Source organism: Anser anser, assembly GCF_964211835.1.
Source record: "Anser anser genome assembly, chromosome: 5".
Lineage (NCBI taxonomy): Eukaryota > Metazoa > Chordata > Aves > Anseriformes > Anatidae > Anser > Anser anser.
In genome coordinates this window covers 44,719,057-44,741,717 of record NC_139725.1, presented here as the reverse complement: position 1 = coordinate 44,741,717, position 22,661 = coordinate 44,719,057, and the positions used below count along the sequence as shown (strand labels likewise).

The window sequence follows — 22,661 nt, the reverse complement described above, 5'->3', positions numbered from 1 at the left end:
ACGGCAGTGAAAAACAGTTATTAGAAAAAAATTTTTTCAAGCATCTACTCCAAATATGAAGATAAAATACTACATCAATTTATTTTTCACTTACTCACAATTTTAGCAGTAGATCTAAATATTATACAATTATACAAATTATACAGTGACCACTGACATGGAAAGCAACAACCTAAGCACATAAAACTGGACAAACTTATAAGTAAATGAAATCAGCTGCATATCTCTGATTATTCAGAAATCCAAATTGTAGTACTAATACAAATGTTTTTGAATCCAGAAAAAACAGTTCTTTACCAGAGATATTTTATTTTGAAAAATGTCAGTTCATAGGAACTGAAGCTGTGTATGGGAAAGTCTGTTTAGACGAACCATCTGAAATCCACTACTGTGATTATTACGGATTGTTTCAGTTTTAGTGTAATCAAAATTTTGATTTTTTCCAAGCCAAGAGAATTGTATATTCTTTCCAAAAAAAAAAAATCTTAAAAATAAACAAACCCTGCTTCCTTACTTCAAAAGGTTAGAAAACTAAAATGTAGAGATGGGGGGGGGGGGGGGGGGGGGGGGGAAGGAGGGGGAAAGGAGGGGTGCAGGAAGATGAAAGGGAGGGGTGTCAAACCTATGAGAGGTGGAATGCACCCAGACAAGAAACTGAAATATAGGAGGCATAAGAAATGGAGTGAGGGAGGGTGGAAAAGAAGAGCCTAGGCTTTTAAAGAAGGTAAAAAGTGACAATACTTGGACTGGCTTAAGAAAAATATAGGACAGCAGTGGCAGTGGTAGTACAGATAGAAGTTCAGCAAAAGGCTGAAAAGTGCATGATAACACAAGATCAGAATCAGGACAGAGATGTCTTTTCCTAAAGAATGATGGTGTGAAATCCACTGTCTGTCAGCCCCACATGCAGAGTTCACCTCTCATTCTCCCACCCTGGTCTGTACAGAGTATCGTAACTACTACCACAATCAGCAGCTTGTTAGCTCAAGTGGTAGCAGACAGAAGAAATTCCAGCCTCCGCTATAGAATTTGGGTGCTTGTAAGATGTAGGGAGGAACATGCCTGCTGTACTTATGTCTCATTTATCACTGATATTCTGAGGTTGGTTGTAGGGAGAAGGAGGGAGGGAATGTAGAAGGGTTTTACGATTAGACAGCAAAATGCTGTCCAGGAAAACTAGATGCTGTCTCTGCCTTAGGTTTCCTGCGGGAAGACACATAATTCACTTCATGACAAATTTATCACAGGTGGTCATTAATTGTCTAGACCTAGTTCTCCAAGTAGCACAGTTGAGCTAATAGGATCCTATTTACAGACACACTGAATATTTGTGCATGTAAATGACCAAAAATCACGTCAAATTGGTACCAAATACATCCATCTTTAATCTGGTGCACTGTTTCCAAACCTGTAAAATGTGGAAAAAAAAGCTACTCACTTCATGAAACAAACACAGGAATAAATCCAATTACAACTTCTTAGTTCTGTATAAACATATTGATGAGTGGCACACACACAAAAAAAGAAAATCGACAGCTCTATATTTAGACCAAAATTTAGTTGGTGTTCATTATTCCAAACCAGCAGTAAGAAAGAAGGTGGCAATCAAATAGGCTGTTTATTTTTACTGAGGGCTCAATTTAGACTTCTGATCTATGCCTAAAGACAGCATGAATCCAGTGGAAAAATCTATGTGACCACATCATTTAAGATCTACTCCAGGAAGTGGAACGCAGATTGAACAGCAAGTCTTAACTCTGGCTTCTCTGACTTTTGACTTCCCCACGATGGTATTCTTTTAACAGATATTTTTAGCTGTAATGCATCTTTAATTATGTAATTCATATACATGTACATATGCACATCCTATTTTAGTATAGGATTGTATCATTATTATTTATAAACTCAGGTTCATGAAAAATAGACTTCAAAAACAGATGGCATTTCTGGGGACTGAGTTGGTAATGTAGAGAGTGCCACCTCATGGTGCTTGCTAAAAAATCGTATCCAGAAGATCTGTTCTGTTAATATGCAAAAGTAAACAGGATGATGCATTTAGCAGCATATTTCACTAGTTCAGAGAGTTCCCCCTTAAATAAAATTTCTCGTTCCTCCAAGTTAGTGTAGATCAAGTTTCTGCCAATTCCTACATGGAGAAGGCATTTTTTTCTTTCATATTCTTCTCTGACTCTCTTGCAAATTTTCAGCCTAGAGCACAGAATATATTTACCTCAGAGGACAAGACATTTTCCTGTAAACCTACATCTTTGGGCTTATTTCAAAATCCTGCTCATAGCTTTCCAGATAATGTAATTAACACTTTACCTGCAATTAATTGCATTCACACAGTAGAAAAAAAAACTTTTTTTTTTTTTTTTCAGAGATAGGCAGCGCCAGAATCTTACGTCCTACGGCAGCCGTTCTTTCTCATTGTTTTTCAAGTAGAAGCTAGGAAAGAGGACCTGCAGCATCTGGCGAAACAGCATGGGTCACAACCAAATGAATATACTTATATCAGTGCCGCCTCCAGAGTTACCATTCTTTGTGTGATTCTATTATCAGCTTTCAGACTGCTGGTGTTTTCCTCAAACGCCCAGTTCCTGCAGTTATACACAGCTATGAGAATTTTAAACCACCATTCAAAAAGAAAAAGAAGTTTATGGCTTCTGTAGCTGTGGGGAAATGGACCAAAAATATCACCTCTAAAGCTCTGTAATGAAAATAGATCAGTATAAAGTACCTGGGTCATTTTAATGCAAATCTAACTTGAGACACACCCGCCTTTCTTAGTGACTGATCTTTTCTTCTCCCCCTTCAACTTCATCTCTCTACAAAAAGAATCATAAGCTCAAAAAGCTGTTAGCATATGCAAGAAAAAAAGTAAGACTGTCACATTCTGTACATTAGAATAAGATACGGAATCACAGAACAGTTTGGGTTGGAAGGGACCTTAAAGACCATCTAGTTCCAACCCCCCCTGCCGTGGGCAGGGACACCTTTTCCACCAGACCCATCCAAATCTCTGGTGAGTTAGGGTCCTCCCTAACCTCTCAAAGAAGGTTGGGAGCAAACTGCTCTATTTGCCTTTTCTTCTGGATGGCTCTGAGCCACAGACACAGGAAGTTGCAAAAGAACAGCGAGACAAATTTATATTCTCTAATATAGCTATCAAATGTGGTTTTACTGTTGAAGAAAAGTTTGTACAGAGAGAAGGTTTAGAGACCTCTAGCTCTCTTCCTATTGCACAGGAAGTTGCCACATTTGCAGCTCCGGAATGAGGTATACTCACAACATACTCCAAACAGAGCCTGGCACAAGAAACTGTGATGCTCAGCACCTTTGCACTCCTGGGCATGTGCAAGCTCCTCTATCCCATAATCACTTAATTCAGATATTATGATTGTCATAGAAGTTTCTGGAACAGGCTGGGCAGTTAGCCTCACACAGCTGAACATTAGTTTCAATATAGCCCTTATAAATATACAAGAAGCAACTGGGGCAGGAAAAAAAAAAGATACACAAGAACAGGGAAAATGTGTGTAAAGGAAGAGAAGAGACTGGGAACAGCAACATGAAGGTGATGACCAGAACTACCATACATTGCACTCACCCTCAGCAACATCGTCATCCACCATCAGCTTAAGGCTCTTTCCACGCCGAACGACTCGAACAGTGTGCCACTCGTTGTCATTGAGTTTCTGCCCAGCATAAAGAGTTTCAGGTCCCTTGCCTGGGGATGGTGATATGCAAGACAGTTAAAGTCAGACCCCAAATTAAGTTTAGTATTTGCCCAACTGGAAAGGTCACTAAAATCAACCTGGTGTGATACAGGCTAGGAGACCGTGTAGGTGTATTACAACCTGCAATCAACCCTCAGGTACACCTTCGCAGCTCTGAGGAGGTCAGGGTTAGGTTTACTCTTAGAAAAGCACCTTGGTCCTCAGAGCCCAGTGGTCACAGGCATCTTAAAAGGGGCAGAAATCTCTCTTGTGGCATGGTACTCATTTCCCAACATAACACTGTACAGGGCATTGCAGTATTAGAAAAACAAGCGGCTGACAGAAATAACTCTAGAGCAGAGCCAGCATTTTACACATTTTACATATTTTTTTCCTAAGAGCCTTCATTTACAACAGCTGCAAGGTGCTTAGGATTCTTTTCAAAGTTAATTGTACTGGTCTCCTAACACTTAGGTATAAACACCAGGCTGGTTTCAGTCTTTCAGTCCCACCCCCCCGCCCAAAAAAAAAAAAAACCACACCACCCAAACACAATAAAATAATAATAATAAAGACAGAAAGGCTTCCAAACACCACTCACCACCTGGCTGAATCCTCTAAGGTTGTTTCACAAAGCAGCCTGGCCATACCCACACAGGGTGCTTGCTGCGCCCCCTGAACTACATGTCACACAAGGGAAAGAGGAGCCCTTTGCTCTCCAAAAAGTAAAGCCACATAGTTGTCCTTGCAAGCAATGCTCCTGGGAGAACAGCATTGGCGCTACCCATATTTGTCCATTTTTGCTGCTTACCCATCACAGTTGACAGGTAATTACTTAAAACATTAATTGTTCAGATTACAGGACTGGAACACCTCGCTCCTGTCAAATGGTAAGTGAAGAATGGTGTGTGCTAAATTAAAACTGTCTATGCTCATTTCTGTACCATACTCAGCTGCCTTTTTTTTTTTTTTTTTTTTTTTTTGACATAGATATATCAGAGAAATCTCAGAGAAATGAAGCAGAAATTGTTGCTCACGGGTTTGGGCCCATTGCCCAAAATGGCAGAAGAGGAAACCAAGAAAGTAGAAGCACGACACATTGAACGCAGGAGGAACAGGACAGGGATGACATCGGGAGCTACTACAGCTCACCTTACTGCACTGGTAAAACCAAATGTCAGATATGCAGATTATTTTTCCATGTTTGTTCAACAAAAATCCATCTTTTTTATTCAGGTACTTTGAGCTGGTTACCACACAGTCCAACTTCACTGAAAGAGTAAAATGCACGCATTTCCAAGCCAAGCTCTGCACAAGGGAGATGTACCCACTCTGATCTGCGTTGTGGTGCTGGCTAACAAGTAAGAGTAGCATGTCACAGACTGAGACAGAACTGAAGGGGTAGAAATCATACCCAACGACAGTAGGCAGCCCACAGTATGCATGCTGCCTAATTAGTAACATTAGTGTAACTGCACCTTACTAAGGGGGGTGTGGGCAAAGAAAACGTCTCATTTAGCTAGTATATGGCATGGTAGGGAAACCTTACAGAATGAGATGACAGCAGAATGAATATTACATCTCTCAATAAGGGATCACGCAGTTCACATTAACAAAAAAGGAGCTCGATTCCCTTTCAAATAAAGCCATTTGCTAACCAATTCTACTACAGAGCAAGAGGAAAAAAACTCTTTGTAAAGTGACCTGAAAAATAAAAAAAAAAGTCACCCGTGGATTTAAAAGGATAGGGAGTCATACACTGTAACGACAGACAAGACCTCGTTGATAGGAGTCCCGTAACCTCCACAGTTTTCCCACCTGTGTGCTAAAGGCAGACTGCAAATGCAAACCTGACAGCTAGATCATAGCCACAAAGTTTAACTTGTCCATGTCAACAGAACTTAAACTCCATTTAATGGAGTCCAAGAAAGTTACGCTAGATTTACATCAGTGGGAGTAGATACTGTCCCTGAGAGCGTGTTACAGATGGATGCACCTGGACAGCCTGGAAAAGTAATGCCTACATGAGAGCACACCGCAGCGGTTACTGCAGTTACACACAGCCACTTCCTCGACCTAAATGAACTCCCCACCTGTGTGTTTTTGTAACACTACCTGACTTCAGGCAAACCGCAGGCAAAACAAGGGCAGCAAATGGCTTCACAGTGCCCTTTTCTACAGGATGATTGTGGCTGCTGGGGCTAAACCGAGAGAGACAGCCAGGTGGGCTGACTTGGCTGACCTGACAACACAACACTCTCTGTGCAGCAGCTCTGTGCTCACCGTGGTTCGGACACTCAAAGTGCTTGACCTTGTTGTTACCCCCTTTCAACCCCAGCCAAGAAGAGCTGCTTTGGCTTGCCATTACTAACTTGATGCCCACTGTAACACTTTCAAAAGAAAACTGACAGTAACAGAAGCTACCTGACTAGATTCACAGAAAACGCACATTAACCAATTCAGAAATAAATGAATGGAAAGTTTCAGGCTTTGCAACTGAGTAAGGTTGTCTACAAATGAGATTCCTATTTAGAAGTGGTTAATAGTTTGGGCTATTAAATTTGAAAATTAAGCACAGCAAATACAAACAATTCCATGCTTACTTGTCTACGTCTTGATCAATTTAATATTTAAACCGTCTCAAAAATTTGAAATACTTTTGTTTATGCACAAGCCTTCATTTTATATGGAATAACAGGCATAAGCTTCTTTTGGTAGAGTTACCCAAACAACGTGTATAAAAAAACATGCGTACATGGGAATGCTCAAGAGCATTCAGCAGGTATCAAATTCAGAAGAGCACTTCCAAACAATATTTTTACTGCATTCAAACTGTTTTGTTTTCAAATACTTTGAAGACATTTATGCAGCAGGTGGGTTGACCCAAAAACCAGCAAAATCGTGCCTGAGTTTTTCAGCTGACAGTGTACAAATGAATTGCTGCTCCCTGCATGAACTCCCACTGAACTCAAAGCAGTTCCAGCAACTGCATAGAGGGATTGCTACAGCTGGGTGCCAAGCCTCATCTCACGGAGCAGGATGACTTCATGTGCTGTTACCATACAGTCATATGCGGTCAGCTTTTAAAAAGAAGACTTGAAGACTTCTGATCCAACAGTTGTGGGTGCTGGGGAATAAAAACAAGTAGTCCATCTGTAGTGGTGAGGATCAAGTGCTCTCCCTGAACATGAGGTAAGGCATTTGTATGGTCTTACAGCTAAACACAGCAGCGAGTGTTTGGCCAAGGAAGAGAGATTCTCCCCCCTTCAAGCTGTCTTGCAACTATCTCACCCTTCATCTATAATGCAGGTATAGGAAGTGGCAAAGCAAAGGTTAGCTGGACAGAGAAGAAGTCAAAGATGTGAGTCTTTCCCTTCTGCAACAGTCTTTTATCATAAAAGACAAGGAACCAGAAAAAGAGACAGGAGTGTTAGAAGCTGGGTGCCTGGCAACACTTTCTATTTATAATACTTCTGATGAGATGGCAGCTGGGCATTAAGCAATTTTTGCATTTTATTTCATTTCTGAGTGAGAACAAGTAAGATGCAACGTAACACGAAAAAGAACGACAAAACTGCTACTTTCACAATAAATTAACTAATAAGCTAACAGAGTCTTGCCCACCCAGAGAACATGTGTCTCACTGGCCTTCTTGGTCATTCCACCTCCTTGTCTAATGACCTCTAATGAACGGTATATCACTCAAACAATCACTACCCTCTGGTTTTTAACCTCACGTGAGGCAGGCTACTGCGTATTTCTTCAGTGCAGTGGCAAACACTACCTTATCAGAAGTCCAGCTGCAGTTCAGGCTTCCTGAGCAGAGATTAGTTGACTCAGCTGCCACAACTCCTCCTTATGATCTCATAAATCCTTTGAAATCTAGTCAATAAGCATGCACATATAATTTATAACAAATAACTAGTATATGCTTTCAAACACGGAAAAACTCATTCCAGTCAGCCCAGCATGTCCAATTCTTTATTTCTCTAGCACAGGTACACTGTTGCTAATTAATAGCTTGGCCCCCAATAGACTATGGGAGTGGCAAAAATAGGCACGCTGAAGTATAAACAAACAAAAAGCAGTTCCTGCTCTCTGAAAATAAGTTGCTTTCCATCTGGCCCCAAGAACTTGCTCATTTAGAAAAAACAACTGGTCAGAGGGCTGCATTTAAAATCATAGCTCAGAAAACATCAGCTGTTTTGACTACCAGTACACAGAATTTCCCTACTCTCAAAGGCAAGGGAGAAAGAAGGCTAATCCTCTCACCGTTTTCTCACAGGTGGATCAAAGAGTGTGCCTTTACCCTCAGTGCATGCTGTCATTATCTGATCCATTTATATGACTAAAACAGACTTCATGAAACAAGGCTATCTTCATTATTGCACATCTTATCGAACATTACAGAAGAGGTCAAACATATCAGAAGACAACCAGAAAGGACATCGTCAGACTGATGAGAATGAGAAAGGCTCTTCCTCATTACAATTACAACAATAAATAATTCTGCAGTGGTAAACAATACTTTTTAGAGAAGACCCACAGTAATAATAAAAGGTCTTATCATTTTCTAAAAAATAATAATTTATTTTGGATGCTCAGCTGCTATCAAAGCTTTGTTCATTGGCAGGAGACATTTTTTTAAGTCTGTTTTTTACCGGGCAACATTGCTCAAGAATGCCATCAGCATCCCAAGGCAAGGACAATTTTTTGGTTTTTATTTTTTCCTCTTGCTCTGTCTTCTAGGGAGGGACATTAAGGTTGTTTTTACTCACATGTTAACATAACATGATTCACTGTGAAAAACTTGTGCACAGGTCTGTGAAACATGAGAATGAATCATGAGAGAAGCTGGACAGATTCCCTTGAAGCTTTCAGGAAACCAATCCACCCCAGTTAGACCTTATTCAGCTACTCCTTAAAGGATATTTAGATGTGGCTAGCAGAACTGCAGAGTGGTTGTCTTCTTTGCAGCCCCAAGAGTGTGACACAGAATGGTCATGTTACAAAGTCAAAAGCAAAGAACTGGAAAATTTTTACGAGAATAACGAACATTAGGCAGTCAGTTACCGTAACATCACTTGAAGATGCTACAGCAAGATGTCAAGCTCTATTTCTGTATACATTTTCCAATACAAAAATTCTCCACCTGTTTCTCATCCCAAATGATATTAACATTTTAAAGATATATGCCTTATATATGCTGAATATTTATTTAGCAATGTACATGAAATAATTATGCAGGATGTTACGCAGTATGGTAAATATTTTATGTAGATGTCATCCTGTAAAATACAAACTTTGTTTTCATTTATTATCTTTTCAAAAGATAGGCAAAAGATACTCAGCCACAATTTCTAGAGACAGGTTCAAATAAGGCAAAAAGGAATTGGAAGTGGGTGCAAGGACAAAGCAGCTGCCAAATGCTCTCACCCCTTTATGACTTCCTGAAATGTGAAGAGTTCCTAAAGAGGACAGGGCAAACATCCAAATACAAGCAGGGCCGAAAGGATATCTGGCAGCTGCTGTGGAAACCTTCAACACATTTTGGTCTTAGATGAATGTAAATCAATAGTGTGAATTTTTTTTTGTGTGTTTTCAGGTAGCAGTAGTATGGACAGGAAGTTTTAGGACGGTCTTTTTCTTTACTGGGATCTGCTGTCCAACTCAGGAGCATTGTTAATTGCTAGGAAACAACTGGCAACCCCAGACTCTGGGTATGTTGCAGACGTAAGTAGATAACCCGGTCAAATCAACACTTTCACATACATACACATTTGTTTTGCTCATATACAGGTTTTAGAATCCCCCTTTTTCAAGGCTGCCAACAAGGAATAAAGAGTTTCACTTCCCTACAGTACCTTCACCGGGCAACCTTACCTGCACCATGCTTTCCATTTCCTCAAGGAACACTATCATCTCCACGTATTAAAATAAGTTAAACAAAACATAACATACACTTAAAATACTTTTATCAGGGTTTACAGAGAAGTTATGTTCACAGCTGCACAGAGCAGCTTCATTGGGAAATCAATATAGTTGAACATGGCTTACACCAGTCTACCCAGAAACCACGTTTAATTACTTACATGTGTACAGCAATATAAAAGTGCATATATAAAAACCTTTAGACGTCCCCTGAATCAGTTATCCTCATAAGAGCAAATAATCCCAATCCCAGCAGCCAAACTAATTAAGTGCATGAAATTTATTCAGCAAATAAATCAAAAGCAGCAAGACTACTCTGCTAGTTCTTCCAGAAACATACCTCTGTGTCCCTAGAAACTTGATGAAAAATAAGTTAAGCTAGGTTTAATTCTTCAGATGCAATGTATTTTAAAAGGCCTTTACAGAAAAACCACAACACCCTAATTAAATATATACGTATACATACATATACGCAAGCACATACATGCATTCCTTGCATTTTTATAAATACTGGTAGCACCACTGTGGATGACTATTGCTTTCCTTTACAGGCATCCTAACCAATGCCTGTATTAAGACTCAGATGGATCCAAGCAGCATTTAACATGAGAACAGCTTGTTCAGAAGGCTCTTAAACAACACAGTGCAGAAATTACGTTGTGTGCCTTGCATTCAGTATGAATAAAGCTTGTAATTAAGAATGAAAAAACGAGACAGTCCAGTCACATACATGGTACAGGTCACATACCTGGCACAGACTGTGCTTGTGCCTTTTTCCATCAAGGGCAGTGCGTTATTCCCCTTATTTGCCTCAATTTCACTACTGCTGTATTTAACATTTCTAGAGACTTTGTAACTACTGCATGTGTCTATCAAAGAATATTTTTTAAAAAGACATCGAGAAAACATTTGTGTTAACCATCATTGGGAAGGATCAGTTTTCTGATTAAAGGGGAGACTACAATTTCCATGTAGTGACGTTTCAACTCTTCCAAAGAAGATTTTTTTGTGACTTAGAAAGTGGTCGATATGTTTAAAGTTATAGCTAAATGAAAAAAGTTTTCAATGTTATTTTTGTTTTAATTTTCTATGCAAGAAACTAATTTTTAATGATAGCAGATGGTTTCCCATTCTTAGTAGAAAAGTTATTTATTGGGGAGTTATTCCCACTTCTAAGGAAAGTGATTTATATTCCTAACCAGTGAGGTCAAAAAAGGATGTGTAAGTACAAGAAAAAAAATCAAGCATTCATACTTTTAAAATTAAGAATTACAACAGCTTAATTACATTAACTTCAAAGTGAGCTCAGTCAGACTGTCTTTACCTTCATCTTTAGTTAGGACTGTGGCACGAAGCACTCGAGCCACAACACAACATCCTTCTGCCCCCGACCGATGAGAGCAACTGAAGCGTCAGGGCCGGTGCAAAGAACTCGGCAGCTGCTATATCGTGACTGATCTGCAGTTTGCCTACGGAAATACTTGTATGTGCCATACCGGCAGAGAGCAAAGCTCAGGAGAGCTAGCTGTTGGTGCGTGGCAGGCAGCGAGGCAGCCAGGGAGCAGCTTCCAGCGCAGCCGCTGCGGAGCAGCCACCAGAGGGCAGCGCCCGGCCTCACGAAGTGCTAAGGCAGGACAGCACTGTAAGCCAACTATTGCAGCAGCGATTATGCACAGATTTTTGCAGACCACAACAGTAATAAAGAGGTAAAGGAATCCTGTTTTAAGCCAGCTTTACATTTGATTAGCTTTCCACTGATGCAGTGCTAGTCAAAGCAAGCCTTGGGCATAACAAGGACAGAGAGTGAATTCTTCTGTTTGCTCCTGAGCAGAAATAATAGTATGGGTACCCAAACCACACAGCTTCTCCCTAATCCCCTCAATTGGTTGCTCAGTTCATCCGTGTCTCAAACAGTAAGGTAATTACAGTCTCTCCTCATGTTTAGTTTCACATCTCCCCGCAAATGCTACAAAACAAGAATCAATGATAGTGAGAAAAAGATGCTGGAGGCGAGGCTGAGACAACTGGAGTGAGCCTCATCACATATCACACAGGCGTGCACATAAGTTTCAAACTACTCAGAGGGAAAAAAAAACATGAACGAAATATGTGAGCCTCTACAACAAGTATCCCCAAAAGCTCTTTGCTGCTGTTACATTAGTAAGGAACTCCATTACAAGAGGCTGGAGAAGCCTGTGTCATCTCATTTGGTGAGCCTTCTCATCATCTAATAGCTCTTATTACTTCATTGGAAGGAATTATTTGAATTTTGGAATCATCTGATGATTGTCAGAGTTTTTGTGTTTTTCTGTGTGTGGTGATTTTTTTTCCTAAGTATTATAGCAGCTACTTCTCATCTAAGTCTGAAAAGCAAGACAAAGCAGCTGAGATGGGGAAAAATACAGGAATAGCAGTACAGTGCCTCACAGTAATGGTACCTGTGTGTTTCAGCAAGGGATCAGAGACCACTTTAACAGCAGGATAGCATCTTTGTTCCCCTCTCTTAGAGCACAGAAAACAATGGCAAAGACAGGGGCTCCTCTTCCCAAGACACGGTTAAACAGACAGTTGAGTCAGATGGAAAAAAACAAGCAGGTCTTTGGAGCTCCAGTCCCAAACGTTACTTAAAGCTGTTTAGGGAACACTCTGACCCTCATTAGCAGTGTAGTATCAGAGCAGAAGACACTCCTGCCACAACGCACTTCATTATTCAAATACCAAGGGCAAAGACCAGGGGCATTGAACATACAAAGGACCTACATTTTCCACTTAAGGTGCCTCTGTGGCACCCGGCTGCCCGAGGCATTACACATGCATGCGAGTTTTCTCTGGTTGCTAGGACTATTACATGACCTAGCTTCAAGCCCCTCTAACAGCATAGCAGTCAACATCATTAAAGTTATGTCCACCTACAATTACAAAACCGTCAGGATTAATCATCTCCAGGCAGTGGAAAGCCTTGCATACACTCTTGAGGTTTAGTTCCCTTTTCACAGTGCTGCCTCCTTACTGAAGTCCGCCACTTATTTCAATCCATGGTGCCAACCAAACAGTTTTTAAATTCTCCTTTGGCTATTAGCCAGTATTTATGTCTGAGAACCCCAGACATACTGTGAGGTAGAACATCTTACTCATATAAATCATGCTAACAACCCAAAATTGCAAGTGGAGACCTTGCATTTTCAGATGTTAACATTAAACCACATGTTACTGATAGTTCACATTGGTCCCCTTTTCCTAACTGAGAAATTCTGGTGGAGAAGGATGGTAAGTGGCACTTAGACCTCCAGGCAAGAGACTCCTCCTTTTGCTTAAGGAGCTATCAGAGAAAGATCACGATCACTTGCTTCTAGAAAGCTGAGGGATCAGCAGTGCAAACTGAAGTGTTTAATGTGAAAGACATAAAGCCTATCTCAAAGAGTTATCTTCCACGTGAAATTGAATAGAGCCCTTAGCTGCTGTTATCTTTTGAAAAGTCATTGACTATTTTCCTGGCCCTTAAGTAGAAATGGTTAGTACAAGATAGTAACCACATGGCAACACATCTGACGCTATCCTACCTGAAATTATGTTGGTATTCCAGGCAGACAGAGCATTGCTATGTGCTTTATTATTTAAGGGAAACTGTTTCAGTAACGACCACATTTCCAGCTTACATACAAGTTAAGTATGACCCAATAAAAACGCAATGGGAAGATTTTACTAAATTGTCCAATACAGAGATATAGAACAGTCTCTCCAAAAGTCCCCTTGTCCTTTCTCTTCTTGAGCTGCAAGTAAAAGCCTTTTTTGGTTTGTTTTGCTGCTGTCCTCTGAGTCTTTCATTTACATCTTAATATTTATAGAGTTCCTCCTTTTTTTCAGGACACTACAATGTTAATGCATCCTCGAAATAAACCTGGGGGATACTGCTGACCATGTTTTATGAGGCAGAAAATGAGGCCAAGTTGTGGTGCCCAAAGTGTCACAGCAAGAGCTTGGATCCTCTTGAATAAATATTCTCCTTTCCCTTTCACACGCTTTGCGAAACTGTTATCAAACCTGATTGGAATTTGGAAGCCATATTTACACTTACCATTGACTTTAAGACTAAACACGTGCCAAGCAGCCATGAGAGAAGCTGGTTAGAAATCTACCTTCAAATAATACATTTCATGCTATTTAACCCTTTTGCTTCCAAAACCCTATCAGCAGGGGTCACAGTGCATACTCCCAAAAGAATTGGGACCTTGCTAGCAGAAAGCCACCCAAGTCATAGCAACAAGATCTGTATCACCAATGCAAATCCACCTCAGATACTTACAGATATCACCAATCTCCAGTCCACTGGTAGCATACACTTGTCCCCTTCACCTGAACTGAGAAACCCTGATGAGGAGACTGACAAGCAGTACTTAGACCTACAGGCAAGACGCTCTTGGTTTAGCTTAAGGAGCTATCAAGGAAGGATCATATGCTCCTGGAAAGCTGTGGGATCAGCAGTACAGACTGAAGGATAGTTGAGGATTTACAGATAAAGATGACATCTGAGGCAAGTATTGAGAAATCCTCTGAAATTCAGACTTTAAAGTCACAGCTTTCATGTCAGCTAAGGAGTGTGTAAAGGAAAAAATACCCTGGGGGAAGAGAAATGGATGGTAAAACTAAGCCTACGTGGCTTTAAACATCCACACGTCTCTGTCCCCAGAGCTCCCAATAACAAACAGTTTCTAATATCCAAAGCGATGCTATCCTTCTTCTCAAATATATCACACTTGAGTCACTTAATTTCATGCGTATGCCCTCATACAAACCTTATATATTTCATACTACATCCACGTGTAAGCCTGTTATCACTGGAATTAAATAGGATTGCATCCACCCACCAGACACTTAATTGGAAGGAAGCATCCTGAAACAGCTGAGGAAAGACAAGACAGAAGCCAGCAAATCTCTTCCCACCAGGAAGTAGACTGGTTCCTGGAAAGGTACCATTAGCATCTGGGGGTCTCCTTTTCTTGCCCAGCACACACAAGTTCACACTCATATTCAAAAGAGATCTTTGACAGAGAAAAAGATTCTTGTTTAATGCACAAGGGAAAGAAGTGATAAACTTCCTGAGATCAGCTGATACCTGGGTATGTTAGCTATTTCAGTTACAAGGTTTATTAATTCTTACGTACCACATTTAAAAGAGCAGTAGTACCCAGCACTGTAAAGATGCTGAAGGAAAAAAAAATCTAGTTGTGTTGGGATTACATATTAGTTCAAGCTGTTCCAGAGGCACTTAAGCAATAAGGTTGTTTGACTATCAAGCAATAGAATATGTTAGCCTCTGGCTAAGTTGTACAAAGAGGAGAATTTGATTAATGGCATAAGCTGGTCAAACATCTCTCTAGCACTTTCATTTCCCACTGAAAGCTTACTGACAAGTGTACTCAGTTTCAACTGTAAATTTGCAAAGACAGAATTTTACTCTGTGAAAAAGGTTACTTCTCTATGCTGCATTTTAAAAGGCACACACAAAAACACCACCACCACCTGCACAGCCTCTTTTTTTTCTTCATGCTGCTTTTTAGGAAAGGAGGTAGGGGTTATTACAGGGATGGGTACATTAGACATGCCTCTCCCCCATGTATTTTTCCCCTTGATGTCTATTTCTAGCCAGTGAACAGCTGGTGTCCTGCACTGTTGAACAAACCATTATTTCTTAGTTCTATCCTTCACAGGAGCACTTTGAAATCCATGCATTCATGAACAAGCCTCATGAAATTGTATAAAACCCGATTGGAATGAACTGATGTTGTAACACCACTACCATTTACATAGGCCACACCTTCAACAGACCCACGCTTGGAGAATGAAGATCAGACTTCAGAAGGTTCCTGTTCACAAATCTAGAAATGTACTTGTCCTTCAGGAGTCAGGTTTTGTAGAAGTAAAAACGCGAATCTGTAAGCATCACACCTGATCTCACCTAATTCTTCTAAAATCAAGCACTGTGTAATACTCTGCAGGACCATAGGCCAAGCTTTTCTTTTCTTCTTCAATAATATTGCTAATTAATGGTTTCAATCAATGGATCCTGAACTATTCTCTCACTAATTTGTGAATTCGTACCAAGTATAACATTTCCAGTTAGCAGTCTGATAAATATCTGGATTACCTGTATGAAACTGAGGGCCAAGAAATTTTCTCTACTCAACTGGGATTTATCACTTAATGGTTAGAGGAACCACAGAAGACTGCTTAGAAAATACTCATCTGAGTGCCCTACATCTGTGTGATACTCTCACAGACTGAGTCTTAACATCCTATTCTCTCTGTTTCACCTGCTGGTGACATATGCTGGCAAAGTACTTCAGCATCTGGAAGACAAATCATGATTTTAACATCTTCCCACCATCTATTTGGTCTACACCAAAAGAGGCAAGGGAAAGAAGGTAAAGAAAAGAAAAGTTTGAAACCAACATCATCTAGCTATTCTGTAAACAACAACAAAGAACCAAGCAAAAACCCCAAACCCCAAGCCAAGAAGAATACTTCTGACCGCTAAATAAAAATATTTCAACATCACACACATTGCTTTATTATTTGTTAATGCATAGGTCTAACCCCGATGCCCCATTGCTGCACACAGGGTATGTTGCATTTTACTGTTCCCTCCTAGGGCAGCTTCCAGCAGCACCTGCCTGGCAGATGGATGTCACCCCCTCCTTTCTATAGGAAAATAGGTTCCAGGGTTTGCCCCACTCCCACCTTTTCGGAGAGAGAAGAAAAATGAAGTTCTGACCCATTTTCACTGCAAAGATTAATTAATCTCAAATTGAGAGCAGCTCGGTTCTAATAAAATAAGCCTCAAAGTCAATGGTGGCTTGATTTTCAGAGGTGCTGAAGGAGAACAGTAAAGCACACTGCTCTTGAAAATTAGCAAAGTACATGCATTTAAATTCTCAGTAAATGACAGAGCACTGCTATATTTCATCTCCAACTTTATAGGAAACAAATGTTTACAGATACAGCTTTTATTCACTTTCAAGTCCAGTTTTAAAAGATAGCTAAGAATTTGTGTAATGAAGAGCATGCTTAAAACCAAATAGGTATAAGGAAGTTTTACCTATGAAACAAGCCGCTTGTACAACCCTGCAGGCAATTGGGTCACTTTTAACCTCACTTAATGCCATCATGGTCGTTTCAGGAAGGTAGAGTGTAGAAGAAGTGCCAAGAACTACCATGATGAGTTGGAAATAAGGGATTTCTAATTTCTCATTCAACATCACTAGCATCGCCAAGTAAAACAGCTTCTAGTTTATACCAAAACTGACTTTCAACGATGTGTCAAATGAGACATGGTTTCATGCAAAGAATAATGAAAAGAATATTTGTATCAGAACACCAATATTGGACAACCATCTGGATCAGCAGATTTACTTTTTTATATTTATAGTCAACTTAGCAAAAGCTACATCGTCAAAAATGCACAAAACATCTCTTCTCCCATTGACACAAGGAAATACTCCCTCAGCATACATAAAAATGGAATGTGAAAATGCAACTTCTCTGTGAATTTCTTCTTTGAGTCACATCTGGTTAGCTACTGCAGAATGCTAGCAGACAGAAAATAATGCCATATATATTTTTGATTATGACATTAAGGTGAATATGCAAACATATGCACAGAAGAGTTGGACCAGAGAGGTGCTGCCACAGCACAGATCACATTTGGCACTGAGGAACACAAAGAACAGGAGGCTGCTTTGGTTCAGTGAACAAATTGGAAACATCAGAGGAAGGAAAACAAAAATCACGTCAGGCCAATCTGAAAATGTCCTTGTTTTTTTTGATCAAAACTTGCCCCCTCAAAAGACAACTTCAGAAACACTTCTGCTTGGAGTTTATAGAAGTCAAAACTGAAAAGGGCTGAAGTAATCAGTCGCTGCCTTCTGTGCCGTGGTAGTCAGTGACAAGGTCTGCCCTCAGCCTTCCAAAGTTCCCGACATACATAAATTCACAGGATCAGAGAGGCTGCATCCAAATGTACCAAGGGATCCAGCTGCTGCCAATGCAAGAGCACCTCCTACCACCTTTGAAAGGCTGAAGTGATCGAAGGTCCAAAGTGACAATTATTCATTATTAATATATTATTTTTTTTTTAAGCTGGCCTTGTTTTGAGCCATGAGTTGGACTAGAGACTTCTGGAGATCCCTTTCCAACCCAAATTGTTTTATGAAAACATTTTGTTCCACTGGTAACCAAAAGTTGTATTTTCAATGACTGGGAAAAGAGATAATTTTGGAATACATTTAATTTTGAGACATTGTTAAAAATGAGAAGTCAACATATTTTTATATTAAATGTCATAATATTTATGTTTGCCATTTTCTTTTTCATAAACACTTGCCAACTCCAAACTAAATTCACAAATAGATCCAGTCAACATAAATCTGCACTTTTCAGCTAATAAACTGTTCAAATGAAAACACTTCATCTAGTTCTACTTGGCAGCTTCTTTCAGCAGTACTACTGCTGAGAAAAATACAGAATATTTTTTGAGAAAAAATTCTATTCAGAGAAGCTGCATACAAAGTTAACCATTTCAGGCAAAGCCTATGGACTAATGTCCTTATTTAGCAGTATCTATTCAGCTAATCTACCAAACACCACAAAAACGTACTTGGCATCAGACATCAAAACCAACACCACAAGCCTGTATTACGATCCAAGATGACTGATCCCATAAATTAAGGTCTATGAACTTCAGCTGACCAGTAGCCACCTTCTTTATCAAAATTTTTCTTTTGGAATGTATCCTTAAAAAGGTATGGGTCTTTACAGTGTAATACTGTATAGTGCAATCCCTACAGAAATGGGTCGTTTTTACCTATAAACATCAGTAAACAGAGGGAACTGACCCTTACCAAAATGACCTTGGTTCTTCTGGACTTCATACAGAGAGACTTGTCAAAGTGCTTCCCACACTCCCCATCCTCAGGGGACACCAACTCTCCCCTGAACAAGCAGTCCCACAAAGTTACCCACGTCGCCACTGGGTGCCACTCACCACAGGAGTGATTCAACTCGAGTCTTGCTCAGTCACAGTTATTAGACGTGAACCCTGCAATATATGCAGGGGCTCTCACTGGGAGGAAGCTTTAACATCTCCATTTCTCCACCAGCCCACATAAGGAGAAACAGGTTATATTGCCAGTGCACCTGACCTGTCAAGTTTCCTCTAAAAGAGAAAGCACAAGGGCACGTTTCCTCCACAGTCCTTTCATCCTGAGCAAATAGCGTTAACGACATATAAAGCACGCTTTGCAAGGCCATGCAGAGCAGTGGCTGAACCTCCTTACCACGACTTTGCCCGTACAAGTTCTCAATTTCCTTCTTCAAAGTGCCAACACGTTTATTAACATGACAAGATTTGGAAATGTGATCACAGCTAGAAATGAGGCATTTATTTTGTTATACCCAGACTTGACCTGCAGTCAAAGAACGATAAATTGTTCTGGCTGCCACATTGACACTAATGCTACACAATCACTTCCCTGGCTTTAGGCCAGAGACCTGCTATGCTGGTACCCTACATACTCTGTTTAATACTCAGTTTCACAAAAACTAAAACAGAGTAGGTTTTAGTCTGAGTAGGTGCAGTGCCTTTTGTCATTGGTATTTGGGGTAGAATTAGCATGAGGCTGGGTTTAGCCTGGCTTTCATTAATGCCAAGAAGGCTTTTGCTAGACACCACTCTGAAGCAAGTGAAGCACGTGCACGTAATGTGGGAAGGAAGGGAGGGGGAATGCAAAGTAAAAAGACAGGTAACTTTCCAAATGTGCTGATCCTGAAGTTTCACTGCCACCTCCTTCTTTATTTGCAGTTAATCTATATCCATGTGGGCAACATGCTGGATGTTCAACAGAACTACAACAGGCCACAATATAGTGAAGAGTCCAGTCCCACCATGCAGTCTGTCACTCATAAAATGCCCTCTGATTTTAGTTGTGAAGTCTTCAGAGACACAAGGGATAAAGCATCTCAGTAATGAGTACAGATTGGCAACACTCAGACAGGCCTTCATTCCATTATAAACACTAACGAAAATGGAAATACATGGGAGCAAAATATATATTTATAATACTTTACAGGTCTATGAAACTTAATCACAGCAAGTCTTAAGATGCAAAAGCATTTTCAAGAATTTCCTGGAAAGCGATGCAGACAAAAACTAGTATAAAGGAATACCCTGGAAATATCATAGGAAGGTATCAGTAAAATTGAAGCTGTTACATTTTCTTTCATGTCTAGGGACACTAAGATGATCCTACACAGAATATAGATCAGCTGGACATTACCCACTTGGACAGCTTAAATAGCATCCTAACTGTAGGCTAGGTGTATCAATGGAAAGGCACAAGTTACGATCAGTTATCTTCCAATTGAACAACTATCAGAAGCTATCAATTACCTTATGTCAGAATTCTTTCAGGATCTTCTCCACTCAGCTATCCCCCCAGAAGAATTCAATGCATGAAATGAGATTAAAAAAATAAAAAAGGAGCATTTCTGAAGGCTCAGAGGGAAACCTCAACATTGCAGACAGGCTGCATGAGCCCTTGGGAATTTGGAATTCTGAATACATGCAGAATTTATTCAAACTTGCAGAACTCAAACACAGAGTTAGTTCCAGCTGACACATTGCACTTCCCTGTCACTACAGATACATAACAGATATAAGAAGTGACCTCAAAGAGCTTTATACTTAGTCACAGACTAAATCAGAGGCATTCCTCTTCTGCTTACAGAGGTATTACAGAGCAGAGAGAAAGAAAAATCTCAAGTCCCCACACTCAAGTATCTCTGGATATATCAGGCAAAAATTTTTTTCCTGCATTACAGCAATATTTAGAAACTTCTTCCAAAATATTATGCCTCTCCCTTATAGGTGGTTAGCAAAGTTAAATGGTTGCTTATCATTATCATTAGTGATTTATTTCTCTAGCGCTGACAGTGTTATGTTTCCCTACAGATGATGGCTCCTAACCATGCCAAGGTATGAATAGGAGCCAATAAAACTAGCATGGCAAAGAAATAATGTATAAATATGTTGTGAGGTTCTAATACATTCTTAAGAGTTGACTGACCTGAGTTTGTTCTTTCTCAGTTTCCCTAGTTCCTGACAGTAATTGAGTAAAATGGGGAGCTGTGTGTACAAAATGCTTTCTCACATTACCCCTTTGCATCTCTGACTTCTAGGAGTTATTCCTCTGACTCTTTACCAAGATCCAGGAGGAATCACCAGTTTGATCATGCTAGGAATGCATGACCAGGCAAACTACTAATTGTAATGGTGCTACATTATCAGCATTAGTTCAGTACATGGTCAGCTCTTCAAGAGACAGGTTTGTCCTTAGCTCGCTTGTCACTGGAACTCAATTAATTCCAGCTATAATGTCTTTGTGATCCATGAGTGCCAATCTCATCTGGAAGCAGTAGATTAGCTCAGGACCCTAAGAACACACCGAAAAAAAGTTTTCCCAAAAGTAATTACAAGAATGGCCTACTCTGAAGCAACACAGGGGAACGGGTGGCAAATATGACCTGACTTACCTGACACTCCCCAGTTTCCAAATCTTCTTGTTAAAATTTCTTCGCATATTAACTAGAGCTGTAGTCAGACAGCCAGGTACTGTCAGCTTCTATATACAAAACAATCTCTTCCTGACAAAAATTACAGGTAGTGACAAAGAAGTGAATGCATCACCAATATTTTGTATACGCAATTTAAAAGTTTGTGACAATATAAACGCGTATTATAGACTTGTATTTGAAATTCCTAATCAGCTAGAAAATTAAAAGCCTTCTGCTACCACACCTGCTGCTTTTCATCTCCACCAGAAGACAGCTTGCATATAGAGAGAGTTATGCAAGATAGAACTGCTGTAAAACAAGCTCAGAAACTGATGGTATAACGAAGAGGAAGAACAGAATGACACCCCGATGTTAAGAAGACCCTATGTCCCCAAATCCTTTGCATTCAAGACAAGAACTATAATCTTGAGCACTTCCACAAGGTCCTAAGGTAAGAGGTACTCTCTTGAAGAGCCGGGATCTAACACCTGCAGATGTTTTAGGGTTGTACACTCAACTACATTTTGCAAGTAGATGGGAGTGCATTTGTAATGGTATTTAGGTACAGTGCACTTTTTGTAAGAAAAATAAAAAGATGAAGTGTCTTAATTGTATCATGTGGTATCACTATGAAGTTCATGCTGCACTTCCGTAGACATGAGGTTACCAGTTTAACTCACCATTGGTGCAAGCAACAGTGACCCAAAACAAACAGAAAGGCTTTAGCCTTTTGACCAAATGTTGGTGTGTTCTTTTTTTTTTTTTTTTTTTTTTTTTTTAAATCACTACATGGATAGCCATGAGAAACTGATAAGCTGCAAGCTGAAGGAACAGTTTGGAACAGCCAACTCCAACCATTGTTTTTTCTTCAGCCAGGCCACCCAACTTGATAAGGCTCAGGCAAATCCCTCTTGCTTAGCCCCTGATTCTGTCAGAACACAGGAATGAAAACCAGTTCTGCACACTATACCAACACAAAGTCAAGGTTTAAGTAAATCCTAGAACAAAGTCAAGGTTTAAATAAATCCTGAAGAGTACAATTGAGATTCCTACACTAAACAGACCTAACTTGGATACTTCGCATAAAATGAGTTTTATCTGGAGAAATGTGATCAAATATAACTAAGTATATAAAATATTTAAATATACAAATAAGTCTGCTAAAAGTGAGGCAAGTGGCCATTACTGCTCATAACTCACATGGGCTAAATATACTCATCTGTATTATTTAGAGATTTAATAAAAGCGCTGATAAAGGAAAACGCTTGGGATTTGGGCAAGTCAATCCATCATTCCATGAGTACTTAGAGTAAAATTCACACACACAAAAAAGATTCAAGCTGCCTACTCTTGCCAGAATTCAGTATCAGCATTCATAATGGACAAGGAATAAGTAAAGGTAAA

At 39.9% G+C, this 22,661-nt stretch overlaps 1 protein-coding gene across 7 annotated transcripts in view; it reads right to left on the bottom strand.

Annotated features, from left to right (window-relative positions):
- The window catches only part of NRXN3 (neurexin 3), a 940,418-nt gene that overhangs the window by 560,616 nt on the left and 357,141 nt on the right, over positions 1–22,661 (bottom strand). For all 7 annotated transcript variants that reach the window (XM_083837468.1, XM_083837465.1, XM_083837469.1 and 4 more), the window contains one exon: positions 3,611–3,730. In XM_083837468.1, the coding sequence (XP_083693594.1) occupies positions 3,611–3,730 (120 nt within the window). The remainder of the gene's footprint in view (positions 1–3,610; positions 3,731–22,661) is intronic.